Source organism: Mugil cephalus, chromosome 21, assembly GCF_022458985.1.
Source record: "Mugil cephalus isolate CIBA_MC_2020 chromosome 21, CIBA_Mcephalus_1.1, whole genome shotgun sequence".
Taxonomy (NCBI): domain Eukaryota; kingdom Metazoa; phylum Chordata; class Actinopteri; order Mugiliformes; family Mugilidae; genus Mugil; species Mugil cephalus.
In genome coordinates this window covers 3,882,069-3,905,056 of record NC_061790.1, presented here as the reverse complement: position 1 = coordinate 3,905,056, position 22,988 = coordinate 3,882,069, and the positions used below count along the sequence as shown (strand labels likewise).

Below are 22,988 nucleotides of genomic sequence, written 5' to 3'. Positions count from 1 at the left end.
TCTCTATTAGTCCAGGATGATGTAACTTTCAGCTTCATGATAAGGAACTAGATATCCAAGCACTCTCTGACCAGGAACCCACTCCAACAGTGCACTTTATCTGTGCCATCCAGATAAATGAGTGTGTTGAATTATACAGTTTATTTTATTTAAGGCTCCATCGCTGATATAAATGACACGGATAAATTAATAGACACATTATAATACAAACTGCAAACTTAAAAACAACCAAACACCATCGACTGTATATGAAGATATAGACCCACCAGCCACAACATTATGACCACTGACAGGAGAACTAAATGACACTGATAATCTTTTGACAATTCATTGATCTGCTGGGAAACTTATGGACCTGGTATTCATTCATGTGGATGTTACTTAGACATGTAGCACCCACCCAGACCAGACCAGGCACCCCGCCCCCCACCCCATAGCGATGACACTCCCCAAACAGTTTAGGAACAGCTCAAAAAAACCATGAAGAACAGCACAAGGTGTTGACCTGGCCTCCAAATTCACTACATCTTAAGCTGATCAAGTATCTGTGGTATGATCCTCAGAGCCCCCTCCCCTCAACCCATAGGACCCAAAAGCCCCCCCACCAACAACACTGTGTTGCCAGACACCACAGGACGCCCTCAGAAGACCCATGTCCTCTCTCTGATGAGTCACAACTGTTTTGGAGGCACCTCCACAATATTAGGGAGGTGGTCATAATGTTATGGCTTATTAGTGTATGAACCATTCAACAAGGGATGTCCTGATAATTCACATCATGTTATTTAAATTGTCCCCTGAGCAGTTGTCATGAATAGAGAAATTATCTGCTCCTATCGCTCGGTTTTTGGAGTTGGCCTCTAGTGGCCGTATGAGGAACTGCACGTTTTGTTTGTAGGACCAGTGTTAACACTACGGTGGCCCATCAGGGTCTAATTGACCCCTCCTCTTGGAAATATTTTTGCACGTTTCAAACAACGTTGCGCTCGCGTTGTTGTTATTATTTCCCACTAACGGAAGGTCAACATTTGATTTATTCGCTGATGCTTTATTTAATTTTACACACATTTGCCTATAAAATGCCACGTCCCTGCAGCTTTCGTATTCCTCTGTGTGAACTGCACAGGCTGCTGCTATTTATCCGCATTATTACGCTAATTTATAGACTTTTGTTGAGACACACACACAAAAAAACAAAAAAAACTCACAAAGTCTTGTGGGAAACGATGCAGGTTGTATAAGACAGTAATAATTAAAAAAGTAATTTCAACACTTTTTAATCTGTGTAATAAAAGATGAACCTTATAACTGTGGCCTCAGAGCTGGAGGGTTCAGACTCTGGGTTCAGTTAAACATCTTGAGACGATTTGTAAACTTGCTGACATCTGCAACCAATTAATTAATAATTAAAAAAAACATTTATTTTTTTTTATGTTGAATTGCTTGAATTTTGAAACAGTTCTGTGAGCTCTGTGCAACCGTTTGAGACTGTGAGTGTGTGTGTGTGTGTTGTCCACCAGCAGGACAGTTTAATGCACCACATATTTCTTTTTTGACACAATTGATCACAACAGTCTCTAATTCCTTACAAACAGGAAAGAACCACATTTACTGTTACCTAATAAGATCCATCTAAGGCCGTAATGGGACAATTTTCCTGGACTCCTCTATCAGATGCTGGGTGTGATTGATGAGCTCCGAGGTAGGAGGTGCCCGAGCTCCAGCCTCCTACCTTCCGAACGAGCTGAATAAATAAAATAAATAAATAAATAAAAATACTTGCCTAATGAGACCGAGCCCGGGTGAGCTGGAGCTCCGCTGATGCGACTTTGACACGAACGCAGCCTCGCCCCGATCGCCATTAAAAAGTTAAGAGTAAATAGCTGCGTCCCGCTTTATTGTCTCGCCTGGTTTGCCGGGGGATTTTTAATTGCAATTAGCGCGGACAGTGATTTATCGACTCGTGGTGTGGTTTCAGCGCCGTGTCACGCTAGGCTAATTGGTTTGGTTAAAAAGGCGTGACGGGAAGCATGCAGGGGGGTGGGGGACGCTTCGGCTCTCGGAGACGTCGGGGAAGAGGACGTTTCTCCAAAACGATAAATCCGGCGAAACTCTAATGTTTCCCTTCCCGTCCCTCACCAAACACGTATCAGATGGGACACGTCCCGGTCGCAGTAACACTCAATTGCTCAAGAGTTTTCTGTGATCTGCCTCGGTTTATCTCTTATCAGGAAGAGAGCATCTGCCCCGACAGCCAGTTTAATAGAGGAGTAATTATTCACTGATCTCAGGCCATAACTCTACAAGGAAATGGAGGACGAAGGGGGTTGAGGGGAATGTGTGTGTTTCCCTCTTCCAGTCACACAAAATGTCAACATTTCACCACAGGTGTTCGTGGACACTGAGCAGCGGCGTTAGTTTTGTGTCCAGTCACCGATCTGGAAACAAAAGCCGACGGAGGCGTCTGCGTTCGGAGGGTTGGGCGTGTGTAGAAGGATGTGTGCGTAAGGTGTGGCCCGGTCAGCAAACAGTGTGCGTCTTAAAGCTGAACAGCAGCAAGCACGCGCGCTCTCTGGCAAACCGCTTTCTGGACGGCCACCCGCGCAAGAAGGCAACACAACCCAGCGCCATACTGGGATTATATTTGTGTAAACTCTATATGGGCTCTATTTGTAATAATATTTGTAATAACTGTCATCAATCAGATAAAAAATAAATGGTTTTCAGACCTTCAGAGTCCTTGTTTATTTGGGTCGTCCAGCTCCGTGACAGGTTTATAGAAGGAGCATCAGCTCTAGAGCTTTAGTGTTTGAAAAGATTCACTCTGGTGTTGTGCATCCATTACGGTGGAACTTTAAAATATGTCACCTGAAAGTGGGACGAAATTATTCAAAAGGGACGAATACAGGAAGTCGCTGACAGTAGACGAAGAACATCTCCAACTGGAGCCCCTTGAAGGCCTCGTCAAACGCTGGTTACACATCAGTCAGGCGCAGCGTCGTGGCCGCCCTGGGGTCCTACGGGTTGAGGGAAGGGTCCTCCGTGGATCGTCCCACATGTTTTTGATTTTTTTTTTTGTTCCTAAACCAGAACTTTGAATTGCTACAAGGTGATCTGGTTCCGCATCAGCCTCGTCCTCTGCGCTGGATCTCGCCGGTCGTGCCGAGCGCCGAACGAGCGGCGGCGGAGGAGAGGTGGGTGAAAGTGGAGTGGGGTTTGAGTGGAGCAGATAAAAGAGCAGAGCGGGGAACAGAAAAGCAGCGAGCGAACAACGCATCCCAAAATATATATAAAAAAAAAAAAAAAAAGTTGAGAGCAGGGCTTCGGCTCAGGAGGAGCCGGCGGTTTGCAGAGCAGAAAGCCTCATTTGTTAATGTGGGGTTCGGCCAGCGAGATGTCAAGAGACAGGATACCACGTTATACAGAAGTTACACAATGCCAGCCCGAGCCACTTAGCGCGCAGCATGAGTAATGCAGTGTTTATCCGCCGCGGAATAACTCACAGGGGTCTACCGGCCCGACTGCCACTGACGCACTTTAACAACACTTTCAGGTATGAATTTGATCTTTAATCAGTTGGGTTCACGAGAGGGAAACATTTATCAGAACTCCGGCAGCTGGGAGGGAACGGTTTTCAGAGTCGGGCCAATCGCTTCCAGATGAAACAGGAGTCGGAGCTGAGATACTGTTGATGTTTGTAGAAGTTCAGATTTAATCCCTGTCACGATCGTAGAAACAATCTGCTGAAAAGAAGTCAAGTTGTTGACTTAAACCAATGAGGTGTTACATTATGACCTTATGAGGGTGTCCTGTGGTGTCTGGTAACAGGATGTTGTTCGTTGGGGGTGTCAATTGTCAGTTTGGGATCCAGTGAATTTGGAGGCCAGGTCAACACCTTCTCCATGTTTTTTTTTTGAGTTGTTCCTAAACCATTTGGGGATGGCTGCTGCCATCAAAGAGTGTCATTGCTATGGGGTGGGGGTGTCTGGTCTGGTCTAGGTGGGTGCTACATGTCTAAGTAACATCCACACAAATGGATGAACCAGGTCCAAGAGTTTCCCAGCAGAACATTGAATTGTCACAAGATGGTCAATGTTATTCACTAATCCTAGTCAGTGGTCATAATATTGTGGCTGATCGGTGTATGTCAGCGAAAACTGTATAAAAGGGGCTGGATGTTTTGGTTGGGGACAGACTGGTGTATATTGAAAATTTATTCTGGTAAAAAAAAACGGTTCGATTCCGATCAGTCATCTTGAATATTCAGGAAACCAGGAAGAAAGGTGAACTCCTCGAGCTTAAATAGCTTTTATCTTCACGCATTTGTCTTCTGAGATGCTTCCTAAAAGGCTGAAAGCTCTAAAAATGTTCCGGTGGTTATTTAAATCCAGACTGGACAAACGTGTCCAGTCTGGGATGATCACATTGAGAGTGGTGGAATGAAGCTCCTCAGGACCAACACTTCAGGTCATTTATATATATTTATAAAATATATACAAGAACATTAAAGAAAGGTCTGGACTTGGTTTCATTTAAGTATCGTCTTCAGATCTGAGGAACTATTTGGGGTTAAAAGTGAAGCATCTGTGGGTGTAGAAACTTATCAGAAACTTTAAGGGACGGACATATTGTCTTATAGCTATGGGACAGGGGGTAACTCTGCTCTTAAAACTGTGTCTCAGATCTGTTTGGATTTCTCTTTCATTCCTCCTCCTCCTCCTCCTCCTCCTCCTCCTCTGCCTTTGTGTCTTCTGGAGGTTTGATAGAAGTCTCTCTCATCCTCGCTGGCAGCCGTTGCCATGGTTGTGTCAAAGCCGCTGAACTACCTGGCGACGGTATTTCCATGGACACTGATCAGGAGAGGACACTGGGCTCTGAGGTGTAGGAGGGAGACAGTTCAACCCCGTCAGCAGCTCTGTGCGTCGGACTGGAGGAGACGGAGCAGGAGGAGGAGGAGGAGGAGGAGGAGGAGGAGGAGGATGGTGGAAGATATTAAACAGAGAGGAGCAGAGGCCCGGAAGCCGAGTGAGAGGCCAGAGTGTTTCAGTCGAGGGATGATTTCACCTCGACACTGGTTTAACACAAATTCGTTTCATTTAGAGAGGAGTGAGAGGAATGAAGCAGCTCCCCCCTCCCCCCTCACCCCCCCTCCCAGGACGATTCCTGCAGCTGTTCCATTAACACTGGAGTGGACATATAATAACATTGGAATGACATGATAATGCAGGCTTTCCTGCTCCTCGTGATGAATCGCAAATTACAGCCGAAATGAGGGAAGAGTTTTCCGTTGGAGTCGAGGGGGCTCTGGATCTTTTCTGTGCGCGTGAAATCAAATCATGAAGAAATGACTGTAACACATTCAGCTTTAGTTAAAATGTGAGTCAATACGTTTACATAAAAAAAAACAACTGAATTATTGCCTTAATCCGACTTAAACTGGACAACTTCCGTTGTAATTTTCTCCATCATGTATACGCTTTAATCTGAGTTAAACTAGACACAAGTGTGCGCATGCTCCACAACCGCTGCGCTGGCGTATGACCCTGGAACGAAAACATCCAAGAAACACGTAAGAAGGTAAATAGAGCTGGTAGATGAACCACCTCAGGGATAGCGCCATCTCCCTGCACCATAAGTAGCGCACACATCACGTATAAGATTAAAAAATCTCAAATATTATCCATCATGCGGTTGTTGTCGTTTGAAATGCCGGTCTGACTCATGAACGACTCCGGTTGTTTATTATATGACGTAATAGGTGAACTGGAAAGGAGGCCATATTAACCTACTGTAAAGATACGTATCGCCCCCTAGTGTGGAGGAGGAGGAGGACGTGTTCCCGTCAGTTATTGGATTTTCTCTGTTGCATGTAAATAACAACGACCTCATTCAGAAAACTGAATTTTGAACAAAACCAAAACATTCTTGTATTAGAAGAAGACAGATTTAATTGTAGCTAACAGCTAAAGACTAACAACTAGAGAAGGATTTATGTTTATGTTTATGTTGTATTTGATAAGTACATCACAAATACACTGACACTGTCCCAGTGGACAGACCAGATGTTTTGCTTGGGTGTATATAGCAGACGTGCTAATTTTCAACACCTAAAAACACAGAATAATGAGCATTAGGAATTTACTTGACTAATTGTGACTTTACACCACTTTTTTTTTACTTTCAGGCCCCAGGTTTGTTTAATATCCGCCTGTTTCTTGACGTCTTCACCGAACATTCTTAGCAAATGATCTGCTTTAGATGCTAACAGCGACGCGCATCGATTTCACGTCCGCCCAATCCAGGTTTAACTCACTCACAGTGTCACAAAATCAGCTGATAACAGACACTTATGTGGCGCCACATGAAGGCATCTGACGGCCCCCTCCCTCGCTCCCAGCCGTCACATAAAGCTGACATGTCCTCCTCTCATCCGCCCGCCCCACGGACCCCGCTAATACTCCTATTCATAAGTCATCCTTTCCTCTGCTTCTTTGGCAGCAGGGATTCGGGAGAAGACAACAAAGACAACAAAAAAAAAAACGAAAAAAAAAATGAAAAAAGCCTCCTGCAGCTTCTCCCTTTTGACCTCCTTCACTTCTCAAACAGCCGAGCAATCAAGGACAACCGCAGATGGTGCTGATGGTCGCACCTGAAGCCCGAGTGTCTGCAGCACAATGCACAGAGGGCAGAGGAACGAAGTGAGAGGCTGCGACTGACTGCGGCTCCTCCGTCAGATCTCCCACTGACCGCCCATCTGCTTCTGGCACGCTGACCGCGGTCTATCCCGTCCAGTTAGACAATTAGATCTGGATTTAGTGTTTACTTCCCTTTGCTGCGGATTATTTTTTAATCATTCATTTGGTTTTTATTAAATGTCAAAAGGGTAGCAAAAACATTCTGAACTTCCTGGAGCTTCTATCTGTCTGCCCATCAGTCTTAAAGTTAATGCTCCCCACGGTGTAACTCACTCTATTCTTACAGTTTCATGGGATAAAATGAGAAGAAAACTGTGAAGCGAACAAAAGTGACTGTACAAAAAAATGCCACGAACTGCAGTTCCTCAAACGACCACTTGAGGCTCACTCCAACGTCGAGTCAATCCCCGTCCATTGAGCAGAAATGAACGATGATTACAGCCTGGTACAAAACTAGTTTACTAGTGTGTGTCATTACTACGGGGGTGTCTGGTCTGTAACATCCACATGAGTGACAGCTCCAAAAGTTTCCCACTCGAACACTGAATCGCCACGAGACGATCAATGTCATCGACTTCTCCTGTCAGTGGTCGTAATGTTGTGGCTGATCCATGTGCACAGTCGATAGTCCTCCCAGCTCTTGCTAAGCTTGTAACGATTACAGGACTTTACTCTGGCTAATGCTAATGCTGACATTTCTCAGGCATAAAGAATCAGGGCTCGACACTGACGCAGCCGTTTGTTATCAGATGCCTTTTCATCCATAGTCTCCATCGTTGCCACCTCACTGCTTGTAGCATCACCCCGTCCTTGATAATCTCCAGACTTATATCTAACATAAAAAAAAACCTCTCCTTGTTGAGTTGGTGCTCTGAGTTTCTCTCTTTTCTTTCACACCTTTCAGACACGAACTCGATCCAGAAGCTACTTAACCCTGGATGCAGCTTTTAAACGGGACTCGAGTCCTTTGTTGCGGTAAACGTTACGAATCGACGTTTCTCGGCTCTTCTTGTGGTTGCTTTGTTTTATCGACGGTTGTATCTCTCGCTTGTTTTTGAAGGTTTTCTCGTCTTCTTCACCTCCGACAAAGGAGCGTCTGACTGTCGCCTCAAAGCGCTGCCATTGTATCATTGTGTTACCTAAAAATATCCAGTTATTCCGTCCACATGGACTCGCTCCTGCAGCACGAGGAGCTGTGAGAGTGCCGCTTCACATCTGACCCCGCTTTCATGTCGTGTTCGATGTTGTTTTCTCACCTTTATCCATTTCTGCAGCTAATGAAGAAAACATTCCCGCCATCTTTGTGAGCACTAGAGCTCTCGGCCTGTTTGATTTGTGATATCGAAGGGAGGAATAAACTGAAGAGGACGTGAAGCTAAACTAGGGCAGATGATGTTAACCTCTTGTTTCTGTGTCTTTTTCTCAGGGGATTCCTTCACTCATTTCCGGTTTTCCGAAGAAAAGGATTGGGAGATGGATCCGTTCGCTGCCAGTCAGGTAAATCTAAGTCTGTGTGGTTATTGGATGATTCCCAGCGGACGAGTCGCATCGACTGGAGGTCGCTCTGATGCTCGGTGCGTAGTCTCTGGACGTCGCCATCTTGACAGAGCCCTTAACTCCTCTTAACTCCCAGATATTTCAATAATGGGCAAAGAGCTTGAGCTGGTGACATGTAGGTTTGCAACGACAACACCTGACACTCAAAGAAAGAAAGCGGGATATTGTCAGGTTGGAGCAGTCAGTCGAGTTCGTCTACCGATGGAATGAGAGTAACGCAGCTTTCTCTCTCCATTAGCCAATCAGAAGTAGGACGGGGGTGGGTCTTGGAAAACTTAGTTGAGATCCAGCTGCAGCTGATGCTGCATTCAAGACAACTTGGGATAAAACTAACTCTGTGTTGTTAAAATCAGAAATGACTGATTCCAAATTAGAAATAAACAGCTGCTGCACATATTTTAATCTTCAGCAAAAGGTGACAACACACCAAACTTATTTTTTCTCCTCTGAGTTCACCTGTAACGTGAACACTATGATATCAGAAATTTCCGAGTTGGAATATAGAATTTTTGAGTTTTCGTGAAGGCGTCATTGAAGCTGCGTTTTATGAAGCTAGGAGAAAGTGTCCTAACTGCAAACAAAGGACTTAAAAACAGTAATAATAATAATAATAATAATAATAATAATAAACAGTATTAAATGTTAGCATGCAAACTTTGCAATCTTCAAATTAGAACATGATGTACAGTTGTTTTTGTATAAATTGATCCCCCTGGAAAAAAGTTCAGGCTCAGGATTTTATTTAGTTTTTTTACTTTAAACACTGTTAGTGTGATATAAAAACTTTTTATACCTTTTGTACCAAAACATTTTAACATGCAGGTCTAATGGGGTTGACTCACTCTTGGAGCTGGACCTCTAGTGGCCATTTGAGGAACTGCATATGACGCGTTTTCCGGCTTTTCCGGCCCTGGAGGTCGACGCTTTCATCTTAATTCAGCTTTGACTGCTCTTGATGACGAGGTTGGAGCTAAATCAGGAAAACGTTTACGTGCTAAAACCATATGAGACGCTGTGAGCACGTTAGCTTGCTAGCAGCCGCTCTCAACGGCCACACTTACACTTGATATCTCAGTCGTCAAGTGGCTACTTGTGTGTTTCTAGTGGTTCACCAAAGCATCCCAGTAGCCCTCAAGACTGAGATGTGTGTAGTCTTAGATACAAACTATTAAAGCAGCAAAAAAAAGGGTAAAAGGGGCTTAAGGGAAAAAGATTTCAACAGCTCTTCTATCAAGATTCAGTCCAGCTCTGCTTCTGACTGAGTTTAGGATTATTGTTGTTTTTATTTGTTTTTGTATTGCTCTTAAAACTTTTTTAAGATGAAGAGTATTTCTGTTGCATCAGCTGTGGAGCCTTCCTGCTGTTAACACTCTCTTTTCTTTTTCCTGTGCAGAAGTCAGCGGTGTTTGTGGACCTCCCAGCTCTGGCCCAGACTCTTCAGCAGGTGCCTCTACATCAGAGACTCAACCTGGAGGCCGAGCTGGTTCAGGTACAACCTCAGAGAAAATTAAAGTTTGTTTTCTTTCCTTTGAAGAACCAGGAAAACGTTATAGATAAGATTTTCAGACTGATTAAGAACAATCTGAGTCTAAGACGATTTCGACTTAATCCTAATCCAGATAACCAGCCTTCAGGACTTTAATTGAATTACCTTGCCATTGTTTAGCTGTCCTGTATGGCATGAAAAGACAAGAAGTCGATATTTAATGCAGCCATCACGATTTAAGCTATTTCTGTTTAAATAAAAAAATAATCTCTGAAAAAAACTAAAAGAAATGAGTTTGAAATGCAGCTGATTTACTTGTTTGCTCACGTCTTCATTTTAAGCTATTAAACAGCTGTTGGCTTGAAGATATTCAAAATATCTTTGTTTCAGGTGTCGACACCAGTAGAACTCCCGTCCGTGACCCTCGTGCCGAAACAGGAAGTGCCAAAAACGTCCAAAATCGTTCCTCCGCCCGCATCCTTCAAAAGCCTCAGCACCAACCAGAACGCGCCCGTGGCGGCCGGAGGCTCGCCGGTGCGCTCCGAGCCGCAGGTTTCCCCCGGCGCCGCCGCCGCCGCCGTTCCTCCGGTGGACGATGGAGACGATGAACTGGACCAGCTGCTCAGTTTACAGAAACCAGTCTCAGGAGTGACAGGAAGTCAGTCTGTCGTCGGCGTAGAGGAGGAGAGAGACGCTCCACAGGAAGGTGAATACAGTCACTGCTCCCCGTGTGTTGGTGGAGACACATCAGCCATAACATTAAAACCACTGACAGACCTAGAATTCATTCGTGTGGATGTTACTTAGACATGTAGCACCCAGCGAAACCAGACCAGACACTCCCACCCCATAACAATGACACTCCTTGATGGCAGCATGACAAAGGAGACCTTCACAATATTAGGAAGGTGGTCATAATGTTTTGCCTGATTGGTGTATCTCTGCTTAGTTGAAGGAATGGATGCCGAAGAGAATGATGAACCTTATGCTGCAGTTAGCTTAGCACAAAAACAACCCAAGCTCATTCAAAACGTTGTGTAAAAATGAAACTTACATGTCGTCATCCTAAAATAAAATAATGGCCCAAAAAAAAGGTTTTGAAAAAAAAAAAAAAAAAAACTGAAGCAAATATTGAATATATGACATTTATTATTAAAAAAAACATCGTAAAAAAATGACTTTATTATTATTATTATTTTATTTTAGGAAGGTGAATGATATTTTCCAGCGGTTTTATAATAGGCTGGAGGGTAACTTGGTTTTGACTGGTTGCCAGGCAACTACCCAGATCTCATCCATAACCAGTGTACAACCTTAAACTTTGGTATCATACAAACTAATCATTATCTAAAATACATGTTTCTGAACTACTGGTTGGGGGATTTAGTTACATTCCCACTGAATGCAGTCTTTATGCTAAGCTAAGCTAACTATCCAAGAAAGGCACAACTAGCAAAAAATACAAAGCAATCTTCAAAAAGTCCAACATTTCCTTCAACTACAGCAATGAGAAAATTATACCTGACTGTCAAAGTTAAGACTCTAAACATGTCATACTCCTCTCGATCTGCAGAGTGCAAAGAAGCGAAGGAGGAGGTGATGGAGGAGGTGAAAGACAAAGACGTCACTCCTCCGAAGCCTTCGACCGTCAGAAAGGAGGTCACCGAGGAGGACCTGGAGGACTGGCTCGACAGCATGATCTCCTGAAAAGACTCGATTAAACGCACACGAGGACGAGAAGATGCAACCGTCTGATGTTTCTACTGCTTCACGCCATGCTCTCATCTTTCCACCCCTCCGGAGCTCAAAGAGATGATTTGTTTTTAAGTGGCGTTGAGACGAGACTTGAACGCGACTTCAGAGACGCTGCCAGCCTGTCTCCGTCAGAGGGACGGACAGACGCACAGACAGACGCAACAGTTGGTTTATTGCGTGAATAACTTTATTCATTTCCTCCCCCTCTTCAAAAGAAATGCGTTTTGTTTACCAAAGCTACTACATACATACAAATGGCCATACAATAGCAGTAGTTTGTCGTTAATAAATCCTAATGTTCTTTTTTTTTTTTATTCTCCTCTGTTGTGTGTGTGTGTGTGGTTCTTCTACTGTGGAAAGAGGTGCAGGCGGGCAGGACACCACAGTTTAGGAACAAAACCAAACTAAGCAACATTTACACAAGGATTATCTAGATTTTATACAACAAATGTTTCTCTCTCTTTTTTTTTTTCTTTTAAAGCCACAAACCTAGCTTCTAACTAATCCACAACTAGAGCACTGCTTGTGTCAAGAGGGACAAAAATGATGATTGCTTTTTTTTGCATAGTTTCTCGTAAGGCACGTCGGCGCTTGGTAAAACATCTAAAGTGAGTCGTTTCTGGAAGAACCATCCCCTCAGTTCATCAGGCAGAACTGAACCAGCTTAGAAAGGCAGATCAGGTCTCACTCGTCTCAGCTCGATCTCGATCGACAGTAATAGCAGCACACGTCCGTTCAGTGGGTTTCGGTAGTAAGTGACGCTAACATCCTGGCGTTAACCTAGAAATTGTGCATATTCAGACATTCATTTGTCATGCTGTAACCCTTTCACATGTCTCAGATGTCTACAACACAACACGATTGTGCAGCAGGTTGGGGTTAAGCAGGTGAAAAGGCAATGTGAATCAGAACCAAAAGAAGAGTTTGCATAAAAAGAGGCGTCGTGGCAGGTGAAGACTTTCAAAGACTTGAATGCTCGAACCGTCCAGTCGTCAAGTCTGAATTCAAAATGTTGAGTTTTTTTTGTTTTGTTTTTTCCTCTTAATATTTGTATGTGTGTTTGTGTATTCGTGTTCAGGTCTGTTATCAGGAGGAAGTCCAGTTCAGTGTCTCCAGTAGGTAGGAAAGTAGGGAGGGGCGTTGGCCGCCCTGTTAACCCAGCAGGTCCTCGTATTGTTTACGGAAGCAGTCTCCGGTGGGGAAGAAGTCCCAGCATCTCTCCTGGTACATTTTCCACACGTAGGACTCCTGGAGACGAGGAGGAAGGGAAACAGTCATTTCACTTCATCACTCAAAGCTTGTTTAGTGCCTTAAGCAACATAAATGAACACATAGTTACAGAAATACTTTTATGTTTACATTGAATTATGTGGCCTGCTGCTTCTATAGGTGTCAAACCTGGGCCGATACAGGGTCTTATCTGGTCCACGGGATGAATTTGCAAAGTGTAAAAATTATATTTAGCTTAAGAGCAATTTTTCAATAAAATTTGCACTTATCTGAAATGTTTCCACTAGGGGTCGCCACTGATCTACTTGTACGTAAACATGTGCGTGAATTATTGCCTTAATCCGACTTTAACCGGACAACTTAATTGCATAAACGCGGTATTCAGACTAGTATCGGAGTTCTCCTTATCCAACTAAGAAACCCAGATCATGTGATTGGAAACAGATTTTCTCCTACATGTATACGCCTTAATCAGACTTTAACTGGACAGCATGTGTGCACATGCTCCACAACCCGCTGCGTTGGTGTATGACCCTAGAACAAAAACATCTAAGAAAGAGGGTCGCAGAAGAAGAAGGTAAACGGAGCCGGTAGAAGAACCACCTGAGGGACAGCGCCATCTTATCTGCACCAGAAGTAGCGACACATTACGTTAAAAAAGCTGAATTATTATCCATCTGGTTGTTGTTGTTTGAAATGCCGGGCTGTCGCATGAAAGACTCCAGTTGTTTATTAGAAAGGGGACCGTATTAACATGGTATTAACCAGCCGAAAAGACACATATCGCCACCTAGTGCGGAGGAGGAGGAAGACATGTTCCTGTCAGTTATTGGATTTTTTCCGCTGCTTGTAAACTGGGACAAGGACCATGTTCAGAAAGTCAAGTTTTGAGCATGTAGATGTAGATTTTTCTTAAGAAATTTCAGGTTGTTGATGAAAGATAATCCACGTCTTTGAAGTGAAACGAAGGGAAAAATGTGGTGTTGTCATTACTTATAGGTGATTATGTTATAATGTTACTGGTCCGGCCCTTGAGATCAAACTGGACTGAATGTGAAATAAAATGAGCATGGCAGTGCTTTTACAAACCAGTCTGTTTCTGCTCACATTTACCTATACAACAAAACAATGTGGGTTTCCATTAACTTCACGAGCAGGTTTAAGCAGATGAATAATACAGCTGCATTTGCAATATGTACAACTCATTTAAATGAAATCCTACTGAGAGCTGTGTACGCTAATTAATAACAGAATATAGTGTCATTGGGCCAACGCTGAAGAACTCTTCTGTTTTTGCAATGAAGAGTAATGAGGTAAAAGTCTGAAATGCTTTCCTGATTCAAATACGTTGTTATGAGACAAATATTCAAATGAGTGGAAGTTTTTATGTATTTGTAATCTGGTGGTAAATTAAAGGATGAAATGACTACTCGAGATAACCGATTGAAAAAACAATCACTTGTGGCAGCCTAAATTAAAACACGTCCTTAAATAATAACCCAGTTAATGCTACTTTACCCCTGAGCTGCCATAGAAGAAAATAGACACTTTGACAGAGCAGCTAATTGGAATAAGACCTTGAATTGTGCAGGATATTGAGTTGGCACAATGCTGTGTACAACTGACTTGGATCAGCGTAGTAGTCCACACTCCTCCTCATAAAAAGGTTTATGATTAAAAATAAACTAAAATATGAATCGCTTTTTATTACCAGTTCCCTACAAGTAGCTCAAGTTGGTTGTTTGCAGCTTGAAGGAACTACGACAAGCTTCCTTTTGTCGCAATTAGAGGCATGAGAACAATGTGGATCATATAAAAAAAAACTACTTGAATCTCAGGTGCACGACAAGAAGCAGTTAATATCAAAACCCACGCATCTCTTCTTCCTCCTGCTACTTACGCAACAAATCAAGTGGGTTGAGATGTTGCACAAGTAAACCCTCCCGCATCCTGTAACCTTCCTGTGTCTATTTTGTTTTAATAAGACTGATCAGTGACAGCAGCGAGTCCGGCCACGTACCTGGCCCGTGTGCTCAGTCTCATCCTTGTTAATCAGGTACATCAGGAAGAACCTGTGGGAAATGTTCACAGTGGAAATCAGAAAAAAAACAAAAAACACTTATTTTATTAGTCTTAAAGTTTTAGTATTTGCTGCTTCACTCACAGGTAGTTGGCGAGGTTGTGCTCTTGTAAGGTGTGGGTTTCAAACCCGTGAGGCGTCCGGTCGAAGTAGTCGTTGCCGATGCCACAGATGAAGCATTTGGTCTGAAAGGGGAGTGAGAAGGGTGACGACGGATGTCGATTAATCTGCTGATTATTGTCATACGACTAAAATCTAAACACAAAATCTATTACATAATATAAACAAAGAACTTATTTTTGATTGGTTCCTATTTATAAAAAAAAAAGTGGGAAAAAATATCGATATAGCAATATATCACGATACTTTTTCTTCCGATACGATATCGATTTTGAAAGTAAAAGTTCTGAGTCACTGTCATCTGATGTAGATATATACAAGGTGTATTTTAAGTTGTATTTAAAGTTTCTCAGTGAACTACGTAGAATATTGCAATATATCACCATATCATAATACCGCAATAATCGTATCGTGATACGTATCGTATCGTGAAATCCTTGCCCTACATATAATATACTATTATTTCACATGTTAGGAGAAAATGCTAATATCACATGACGTTTACACTTATTGGCCAGTTTATTAGGTACACCAGTGAAAACAAAAGAAAAGTGGGAATAGGGCTCTTTGTTATGTTATACCAATCCTGAATACTATAACCATTAGATTATAAACTTAAGCTTAAATTCAGGTCTGTTGTATCAGAACAGATTCATTTTCATGTTTGTTTCACTCCCACTGAACGCTCCTTTAAACATACAGCATAGTTTCACAGCAGCTGTTTCCAGATACAAACTCTGGTTCTGATTCAATTGTCCAATTATATTTGGTTCCTTCAGAAAGAAGGTTGCTGTCAATTAAAGGCCTGTAATTACTAAACGCTTCCTCTGTTTAGGATGTGAACGCACCCAAATTAGAGCCGAGAGTCCACACTTCAAGGCCACACTCATTATATTCTTCTTTAAGAGGAGATGTTGTTCTGTTTTTGTTGGTGACAGTTTTATCTGGGCGGCTTGAATAAAATCCTGTGCATCATACTCTTGACTCTCCTGATACTCCTGATTTGTATGAAGTACATCACCCACAGCTACAATCTTCTGGCAGTTGTTTATTTTACATATAAGAATTACACATAATTGCATAATTAACAGAAATGGGTCGTTAAACACTGAGGCTCTGAAGTCTGGCAACAAATTCAAAAGTTTTACGAGTAATTTCACTAATAGACTGACTTTATGATTGTTGTTTGTTTGTGTTGGAACTGGAAATCAACGTGGACCCATTTACCTGACGTCACACCTGAGTTTTAGTTACAGAAGTCAGAAAAGTAGATGGCCCCATCCAAAAAAAATTCTTCATATTAACTGATATTGTTGCTATAATGTTAAACTAGACTATTTAAGTTCCATAAATTATCAATCAAACAAATAAATTGAGCCAACTCATGAGTTTTTAACTAGAATTATTTACAGTGATGAAATCTACAAGAAATTTGATTGTTTAATTTAAATGTGGAAAAAAATGCACTATTAATCACAGTTTGCCACCATGGTGTTTCCCTCCGTTTTGGTTTTACCAGGCTATTGTCTTAAGCCGTTGTTAGCGCGACATGGGTTTGTAGTTCCCATATAACACATGAAAAACTTAAATTACACTGTAACAGCATTTCAACATATGTATGTGGAAAAATACTGTCTGTACGACTGATTTAATGCAGCAAAAACTAATTAGAAGAGCTAATAAACGGAATATTACAGGAGCTTTTAATTACTATTTACACACAGGGCGGCCATCTTGGAAACTCAACTTCTTCTACTCAGATTCTACGACTTTCTGAGTAGAAAATCTGACTCGTTCCAGTTGTACTCAGAAGTCGGAATTTACGGGTTCCGAGTTGCAATTTTGAACTTGAACGCACCATAATGGCAGATGACCACTGATGTCTGAGTGCGTCTTTGTGTCTTTGAGGCTTTGACACTTCACAATCTTTTCGCCCCAGAAACATCACAAAGCTTCATCTGCTCATGTCTAATAATTCAAACTATTACTAGTATTTGGATGACAAATACAGTCTGGAAAGTAGCTTCAGCAAAGAGTTTTTAAAGACATTATACACACAGGAAATGAAACTGGGCGGGTTTAAGTCTTAGGTTGTGGATCCTTAGTCTCACCTCCATGTCCTCCTTGACCTGCTCCTGCTGGTCTCTCAGTTCACCGAAGGCGTCGATGATCAAACCTGGAGGAAGTTGAAACAGTCTGTCAGAGGAGCCCTGAGCGCGGCCAACAGGATATTATGCAGAGGAGATTTTAGGCTCCGAGGTGAGATACATAAATAAATAAACAAATATATAAACGTGCCCTGAATGATGGCCAGCAGGATGACGATGACGAAGAAGAAGAAGGTGATGTCGAACAGGATGCGGTAGAGTTCGTAGGGATCTCCAGCTGGGTCCTCCAGCTCGTCTCCGATGCCTCCTCCAGCCCTCACGCCCACGTACATGTGGAACAAGTAGCACTGCAGAGAGGAGAGAGGAGAGAGGAGAGAGGAGACGGCTGGGTTACACTCAGTAGTTCATTTAGTCCACGATGCTGCTGCTGCAAGTTTTGCACGAGCAGGTAGTCGGGAAAGTATTCACAAAGTCTTTGGAAGTAAAGGATGTGTCGTGTAAAAGAGAATAACTAGACCTCGTGCATAAGAGTTTTTTTTCTATTTAGAGGCAGCGGAGACGGAGACAATACTCACTTCCTTCTTTCATACCTCAACCAAGGCCGGCAGGTTAAAATGTTCCAACCAACCACTACGGAATAAAAGCCTGAGGAATCTTTTTTCAGCTTCAAATATTTGCCCTCGCCAACAGTCTATTTTTCCCATTAACAAAAGGAAAAAATATATATATATATATATTAATTTCCAGCCGTTTCTCTCTCATAGAACAGAAGGTGTCACGTACTGTCATCATATCGTCGCACTTCATGTCGGGCTCGTCTTCGTCCTCGCTCTTGTTGTAGAACTTCCTGAAGAAGTTGAAGGCCACCACGGTGTAGAGATAGACGACCACGGCCAGCAGACCCACCGTCAGCACGAGCTGTTTTTCGGAGAGAGGAGCCATTATTTCCATTCATCCCTAACAAACAGCAGCAGCGGCGTGCGCCTCGGAAGTGAATCGATACGACAATGCTTCGAGGGAAAAAGAAAGGAGCACAAAAGAACGACTCCCAAGGCCGAACCCGCACCTTTGTGGCCGCGTTCATCAGCATTCAGACCTCGAACGCATTCAGCAGAGCAGGAAATACAATTAGCGCCCCTGCAAATATTCCTCCTCGTCAATGCCTCCTTATTATCCGAGCTGAATTTTAAACAACTGAGCTAATAGTCTAAATCAGCAGCTGTGAAGGAGCCTTTGACACCATCGCACCGGATGACAATTCACCTGAACTGATTTTAAGCTTCTTTTTTTTTTTCATACCTTTAACTACGTTTTATTTATACCACAGAAGAAGTAACTCGAGTGTAAACTCTAGTTTTAATTCATTCACTGTGAGTTCTTTCAACCTTTTAGTCATTTCAACAGTTTATTCATTCACTCTTTTATCCAATATTTTTAGCTTTGGAATTCAACTATTTATGTGTTTAAATTTACTTTTATGAACAAGTCTCTACAATCTCTCCAACAGCTGTGTAACTCATTTGTCCTTCCCGTTCCTCTGGCTTAGACCCTGACATATTATGAAAAGGAAAAAAATATATACGAATGAAGCAGAATCTACAAAAATAAAAACCACTTGATTCCATTAATTTTTCCCTCGTGGCTCAACATCACATGAGCTGGTGAGTCTGGACGTCTTGTTTGTATCCTGAGGCTTTACCCTTTTAATGCCTTGATTTGATTATGTTCAGGATGAATCACGCTGCTGGTTATTATTACTATGATCTGCCACTAGATGCAGATTATTTACAGGAACGCAAGAGTTAATTCAACTTTATAAAATCTGTAATAAACCTCATTGTATTATAAATAACATTATAAAACTGTGCGGACGTAGGCAGGAAATGGAAGGTTGTGCGTCTGTTTTTTATCTGTGCTGCGGCTCCCTCTGCTGGGGGAACTACTCGCCTGCTTTCCGTTGTGGGTGACGGACGACAGGATGGTGCGCAGGGTCTTGAAGCCCATGGCGATGTCCAGCAGGTGAGCGGCGAAGAAGAAGTTGTTGAAGTGGCCGAAGATGGACATGGTGGTGTACCAGATCAGATACAGGAAGTTCTGGAGGAAGGGAAAGTGAACATTTACATCATTTAGTGTCACCGTGATGCTCAAACAAGTCAGGGTCGACATTTTAATAAGCTCTGATGCACATTTAATTTTTAAACGGGTTAGACGAGAACTTAATTAACGGACGTAAACCACTGTACATCTTCATAATGTCCTTTTAGCCTGTAACACATGAAGCAAACTCACGTTGTCAGTCAACACCACGCCCATTTTCCAGATGTGGTACTTTGTGTCGATGGAGCTGAACCTGTCGACGAGGAGACAAAATGTTTTTTGTGAGCGTCATCGACAACAGAAACACACGTGATATTCAAATCTAGCCGGATAAATTTAACTCCTCAAAACAACTGATTTGTTTAATTTGTTTATCAGAACCGGTGACTCAAACATTTTTCCACCTGCTCTCTATTTCATCATCATCATCATCATGGCAGACATTAGCTGCGTTTAGTGTCTACGCTGCTCTCACCAGGACAGCAGGGACGCCTCCTTCTCCACCGTCTCCACCGTGGGGTCGAAGTCCAGAGCGCTCTTGTCGAGGCCGAGGAGCTCGGCGATGCGCTCGGCCCCGTACATGTCGCCGTACTTGTTGATCACCTACAGAGGGAGCACAGCGGGGACACCGTTCGTTAATTAAACACAAAGCTACGGGAAGGAAAGTGTCTGAGACCACAGAGGACGTGGACTCAGATCTCATGACATTTGTTAAGATGTTTAACTCTGATATGACTTGAGGAAAATCAGGTTTGTCCATAGGAATCAACCGAAAAATACCAAACTTAAACGTAGTCACACCTACCTTACGCTTGATAAACTTGTCCCAGTAGTTGCTCGGGAAGGACCTGTAATAGACGGTGAATAAATAGTGATGAAACTAATAATGAAGCCTAAAGATTCTTTCAAATATCTGATAACTACTACAGTAAAATGAGGCAGCTAATGATTCTACATGTTCAGTTGTAACTGTGCGTTGGGTTTGCGCTGTAGCCTGATGTGTAATTTCCAGAAATATAACTAGAAGTTACAGCGACACAACAGCTGCCATTTGTCCAAAGATGCATTTCTTCAAACACGTCTCTCTTTTAATATAATACATTTGTAACATACTGGCATTTGATTACACAGCACTTGGGACAAGACGCTGTTTCAGACTGGACCATGTTCAACGTAGCGCTTCTAAACACGCATGGTGTGTGTCACTGTGAGGTGTAGTGAAGATGGAAAGCTCCAAAAAACTAAGTGTCATGTCAGTTGTTTTTTGTTTTTTTACTTGACCAGACGTCCCTGATTTCTGGGGACAGTCCCCGTTTTGGAAGACCTGTCCCCTGGCTAAAGCTGTCCCTGAAAATGTCCTCAATTTTACCTTTTTACGAATGAGAAAAAAAAAAGTTGCGCGCAGACTACGGTTATTACGGTAATCAGTTGACATTACAAAAAAAGCAGTTTAAACATGTTTAAATATGAATAAATATGTTTAAAATGAATTAAACTGTATTTGTTCCTGTTTCTTCATTTCATCCTGATAACATTTTTATTTTTTTTCCGATTTCCACATCAAAACGCAGTCCTAACACGGGGCCATGCAAACCTGTTTCACTACTAATGTGTGATTATTAATAATTTAATATTTACACAGTAAAATAGTCAATTTTTAGTCAATCGACTGCATTAATTCCTCTCTCAACCAGTAGAAAATGTTGTGAATACGTGATAATACATGAAAAATACAAAAAATACCGCGATACGTCAGAATTTTGAAAAATACTGTGACATAGATTTTTGGTCGTTTGCCAGTCGTCTTCTCTCTTTTGTGCGTTGCAGTGATTTCAAAACACACACTTCAACTCCAGCATGAGCTTCTATGGTGTCGGCTGCTCACGTTTTGGAAAAGCCCAATTATTCTGAATGCCCATATTTATTAATTGAAACGTCAACTATTCAAAGAGAAAACACTAATTTCTTCCAAATTAATCTTTTATCCAATCGAGCGATTCAGTTCTTCATGACATGAGATGGAGAGATTTTAAATTCCAACACGGTCGAGAAGCCGAAACTGACAAAGACAAAACTTAAAATGATAAATTAGCAATTAAAACAGTTTACTACCTTTCCGTCACTTCACTACTAATTAACTATCGCATTAGTGTTTTAAATAAATACATATATTTTTAATGATATTTACACTTTGGAACAAAGAGCATGAAGAGACAGTTATGTTGGATGAACTGTGCAGGTAGGGAAATAAATCTCAATGATCCAGAATAATCCAAATGTTGTAGTTTGCAGTGAGAACGATGCCAGAGACTCACGGGGTGTTAATGACGAGTCGATCCCACTGTCCTTTGATGTCGTCGTCAGACGGCTGCTCGGTGATGTACAGACCGTCAAACTCCAGCTTCCTGGCGATCTCCTTCTCCCTCTTGAAAACCACCAGAGGAACCTAAAAGCCAAACAGTGACACGGGCAACTGAGCTTAAACAGCTGCATCATCAAGAGTTATTGAGAGATTCACAGGCATCACCCCCCTCCCTCCACTCCCCTCCCTCCCTCCTCACCCACCTTCAGACAGTAGTAGCCGACCACACAGAGGAGGGAGATGACGGTGTGGAATATCGCCAGGAAGCGCAGCGTCGGCGCCATGTAGCCGGTGCTCTCCTGAAGCACGAACTCGTCCATGTCAAAGAGCGTGTTCTCGTCGTCCTCCTCCTCATCTCCGCCCCACTGGTTTTCATCGTCGGCGTCTTCTTCAGCTTCACCGGTGACCTGAAGAGAAATTACATACGGTAAATACGACACATAACAATCAACATTTGGCTCCATTTACGTCAAATTTGTGTTTTAGTAATTTTTTTTCGTCCTTCAAGTTCTATTACATGCTTCAAGGATAGTTCATGGACTATGGGGATATATATAATTTAAATTTAAATTAATTTAATTAAATTAAACATGTTGGCTGCGTTTGACTTTTATTTAGGCCAACTTCATGCACGTTTGAATTACTTCAACGTCTTTCAGGCCAAGGACCCCCTACCTACTATATTTTCTACGTTAAACTCGGTCTAATGCTGTTTAGAAATACATATTATTATTATCATTTTGTATTCAATATTAAACTATCCTTTATCCATTCACTAAAATATGTTAGATTCTTGTTAATGTGCATTTAAAGAAATCCAATTTTTTTTCGAGTTGGGGAAATTTAAAAGAAATACATAAAAATGTCTAATCAACCAAAGATTTTGTGACCCCCCCTCTGCACAGACCCCCTGTTGAAACTTGCTTTACAGTCAGAGTTTTGTTTTTTGTTCTACCTTGTAGAAGAGCAGAATGAAGTTGATGGCAAAGCACACAAACAGAGCCAGGAAACGGAGGTTGTAGAAGTTACGAGCCAGGTAGTTCTGTAGGAAAATAACATATCGATTAGCAGTGAGAACAACTGCAGCTGTACCGTGTTACACGAGATAAAAATAAATGTGGAATACTGTGGCAGCGCACCAGCATCTTGTTTTTATAGACGTCCAGAACAGCAAAGACACTGGACATGAAAGCAGGCGCAGCCTCTTTGGGCTGACTCGATTTGGTCTTGGGCTTCTCCTCAGCCACCGGCTCCTTAGCCGCCTCCTCCTTTGGTGTATCCTCCTTCTCCCGTTTCTCAGTGCTGCATCAGTCACATTTGTTTTTTACTAAACTGATCATTTTATTCTGTACTATTTTGGGTTTCCGTCTTAATTCATCTACTTACTCTGCTTTCTCCGGTTCGCTCTCAGGGGTTTCCGCAGGCTTGGCGGCGGCTTTCTGCAACACGTGAAAACGCATCTTCATGAGACTGGACGTGAAAGTGATAATTTAAAGTC

At 42.4% G+C, this 22,988-nt stretch overlaps 2 protein-coding genes across 5 annotated transcripts in view; one reads left to right on the top strand and one right to left on the bottom strand.

The window, feature by feature from the left end:
- aven (apoptosis, caspase activation inhibitor) overlaps positions 1-11,812 on the top strand; it is a 32,522-nt gene extending 20,710 nt beyond the window's left edge. Inside the window, exons 3-6 of the mRNA XM_047574446.1 lie at positions 8,122-8,192; positions 9,646-9,741; positions 10,129-10,444; positions 11,312-11,812. Coding sequence (XP_047430402.1) covers positions 8,122-8,192; positions 9,646-9,741; positions 10,129-10,444; positions 11,312-11,445 — 617 coding nt within the window. The 3' untranslated portion in view covers positions 11,446-11,812. The remainder of the gene's footprint in view (positions 1-8,121; positions 8,193-9,645; positions 9,742-10,128; positions 10,445-11,311) is intronic.
- The window catches only part of ryr3 (ryanodine receptor 3), a 106,171-nt gene continuing 94,845 nt past the window's right edge, over positions 11,663-22,988 (bottom strand). For all 4 annotated transcript variants that reach the window (XM_047574441.1, XM_047574444.1, XM_047574442.1 and 1 more), the window contains 15 exons: positions 22,877-22,929; positions 22,630-22,792; positions 22,446-22,532; positions 21,694-21,897; positions 21,444-21,574; positions 19,934-19,976; positions 19,604-19,731; positions 19,321-19,381; positions 18,979-19,125; positions 17,815-17,949; positions 17,222-17,378; positions 17,035-17,099; positions 14,888-14,988; positions 14,744-14,795; positions 11,663-12,741 (listed from right to left, as the gene is read on the bottom strand). In XM_047574441.1, coding sequence (XP_047430397.1) covers positions 12,646-12,741; positions 14,744-14,795; positions 14,888-14,988; positions 17,035-17,099; positions 17,222-17,378; positions 17,815-17,949; positions 18,979-19,125; positions 19,321-19,381; positions 19,604-19,731; positions 19,934-19,976; positions 21,444-21,574; positions 21,694-21,897; positions 22,446-22,532; positions 22,630-22,792; positions 22,877-22,929 — 1,623 coding nt within the window. In that variant the 3' untranslated portion in view covers positions 11,663-12,645. The remainder of the gene's footprint in view (positions 12,742-14,743; positions 14,796-14,887; positions 14,989-17,034; positions 17,100-17,221; positions 17,379-17,814; positions 17,950-18,978; positions 19,126-19,320; positions 19,382-19,603; positions 19,732-19,933; positions 19,977-21,443; positions 21,575-21,693; positions 21,898-22,445; positions 22,533-22,629; positions 22,793-22,876; positions 22,930-22,988) is intronic.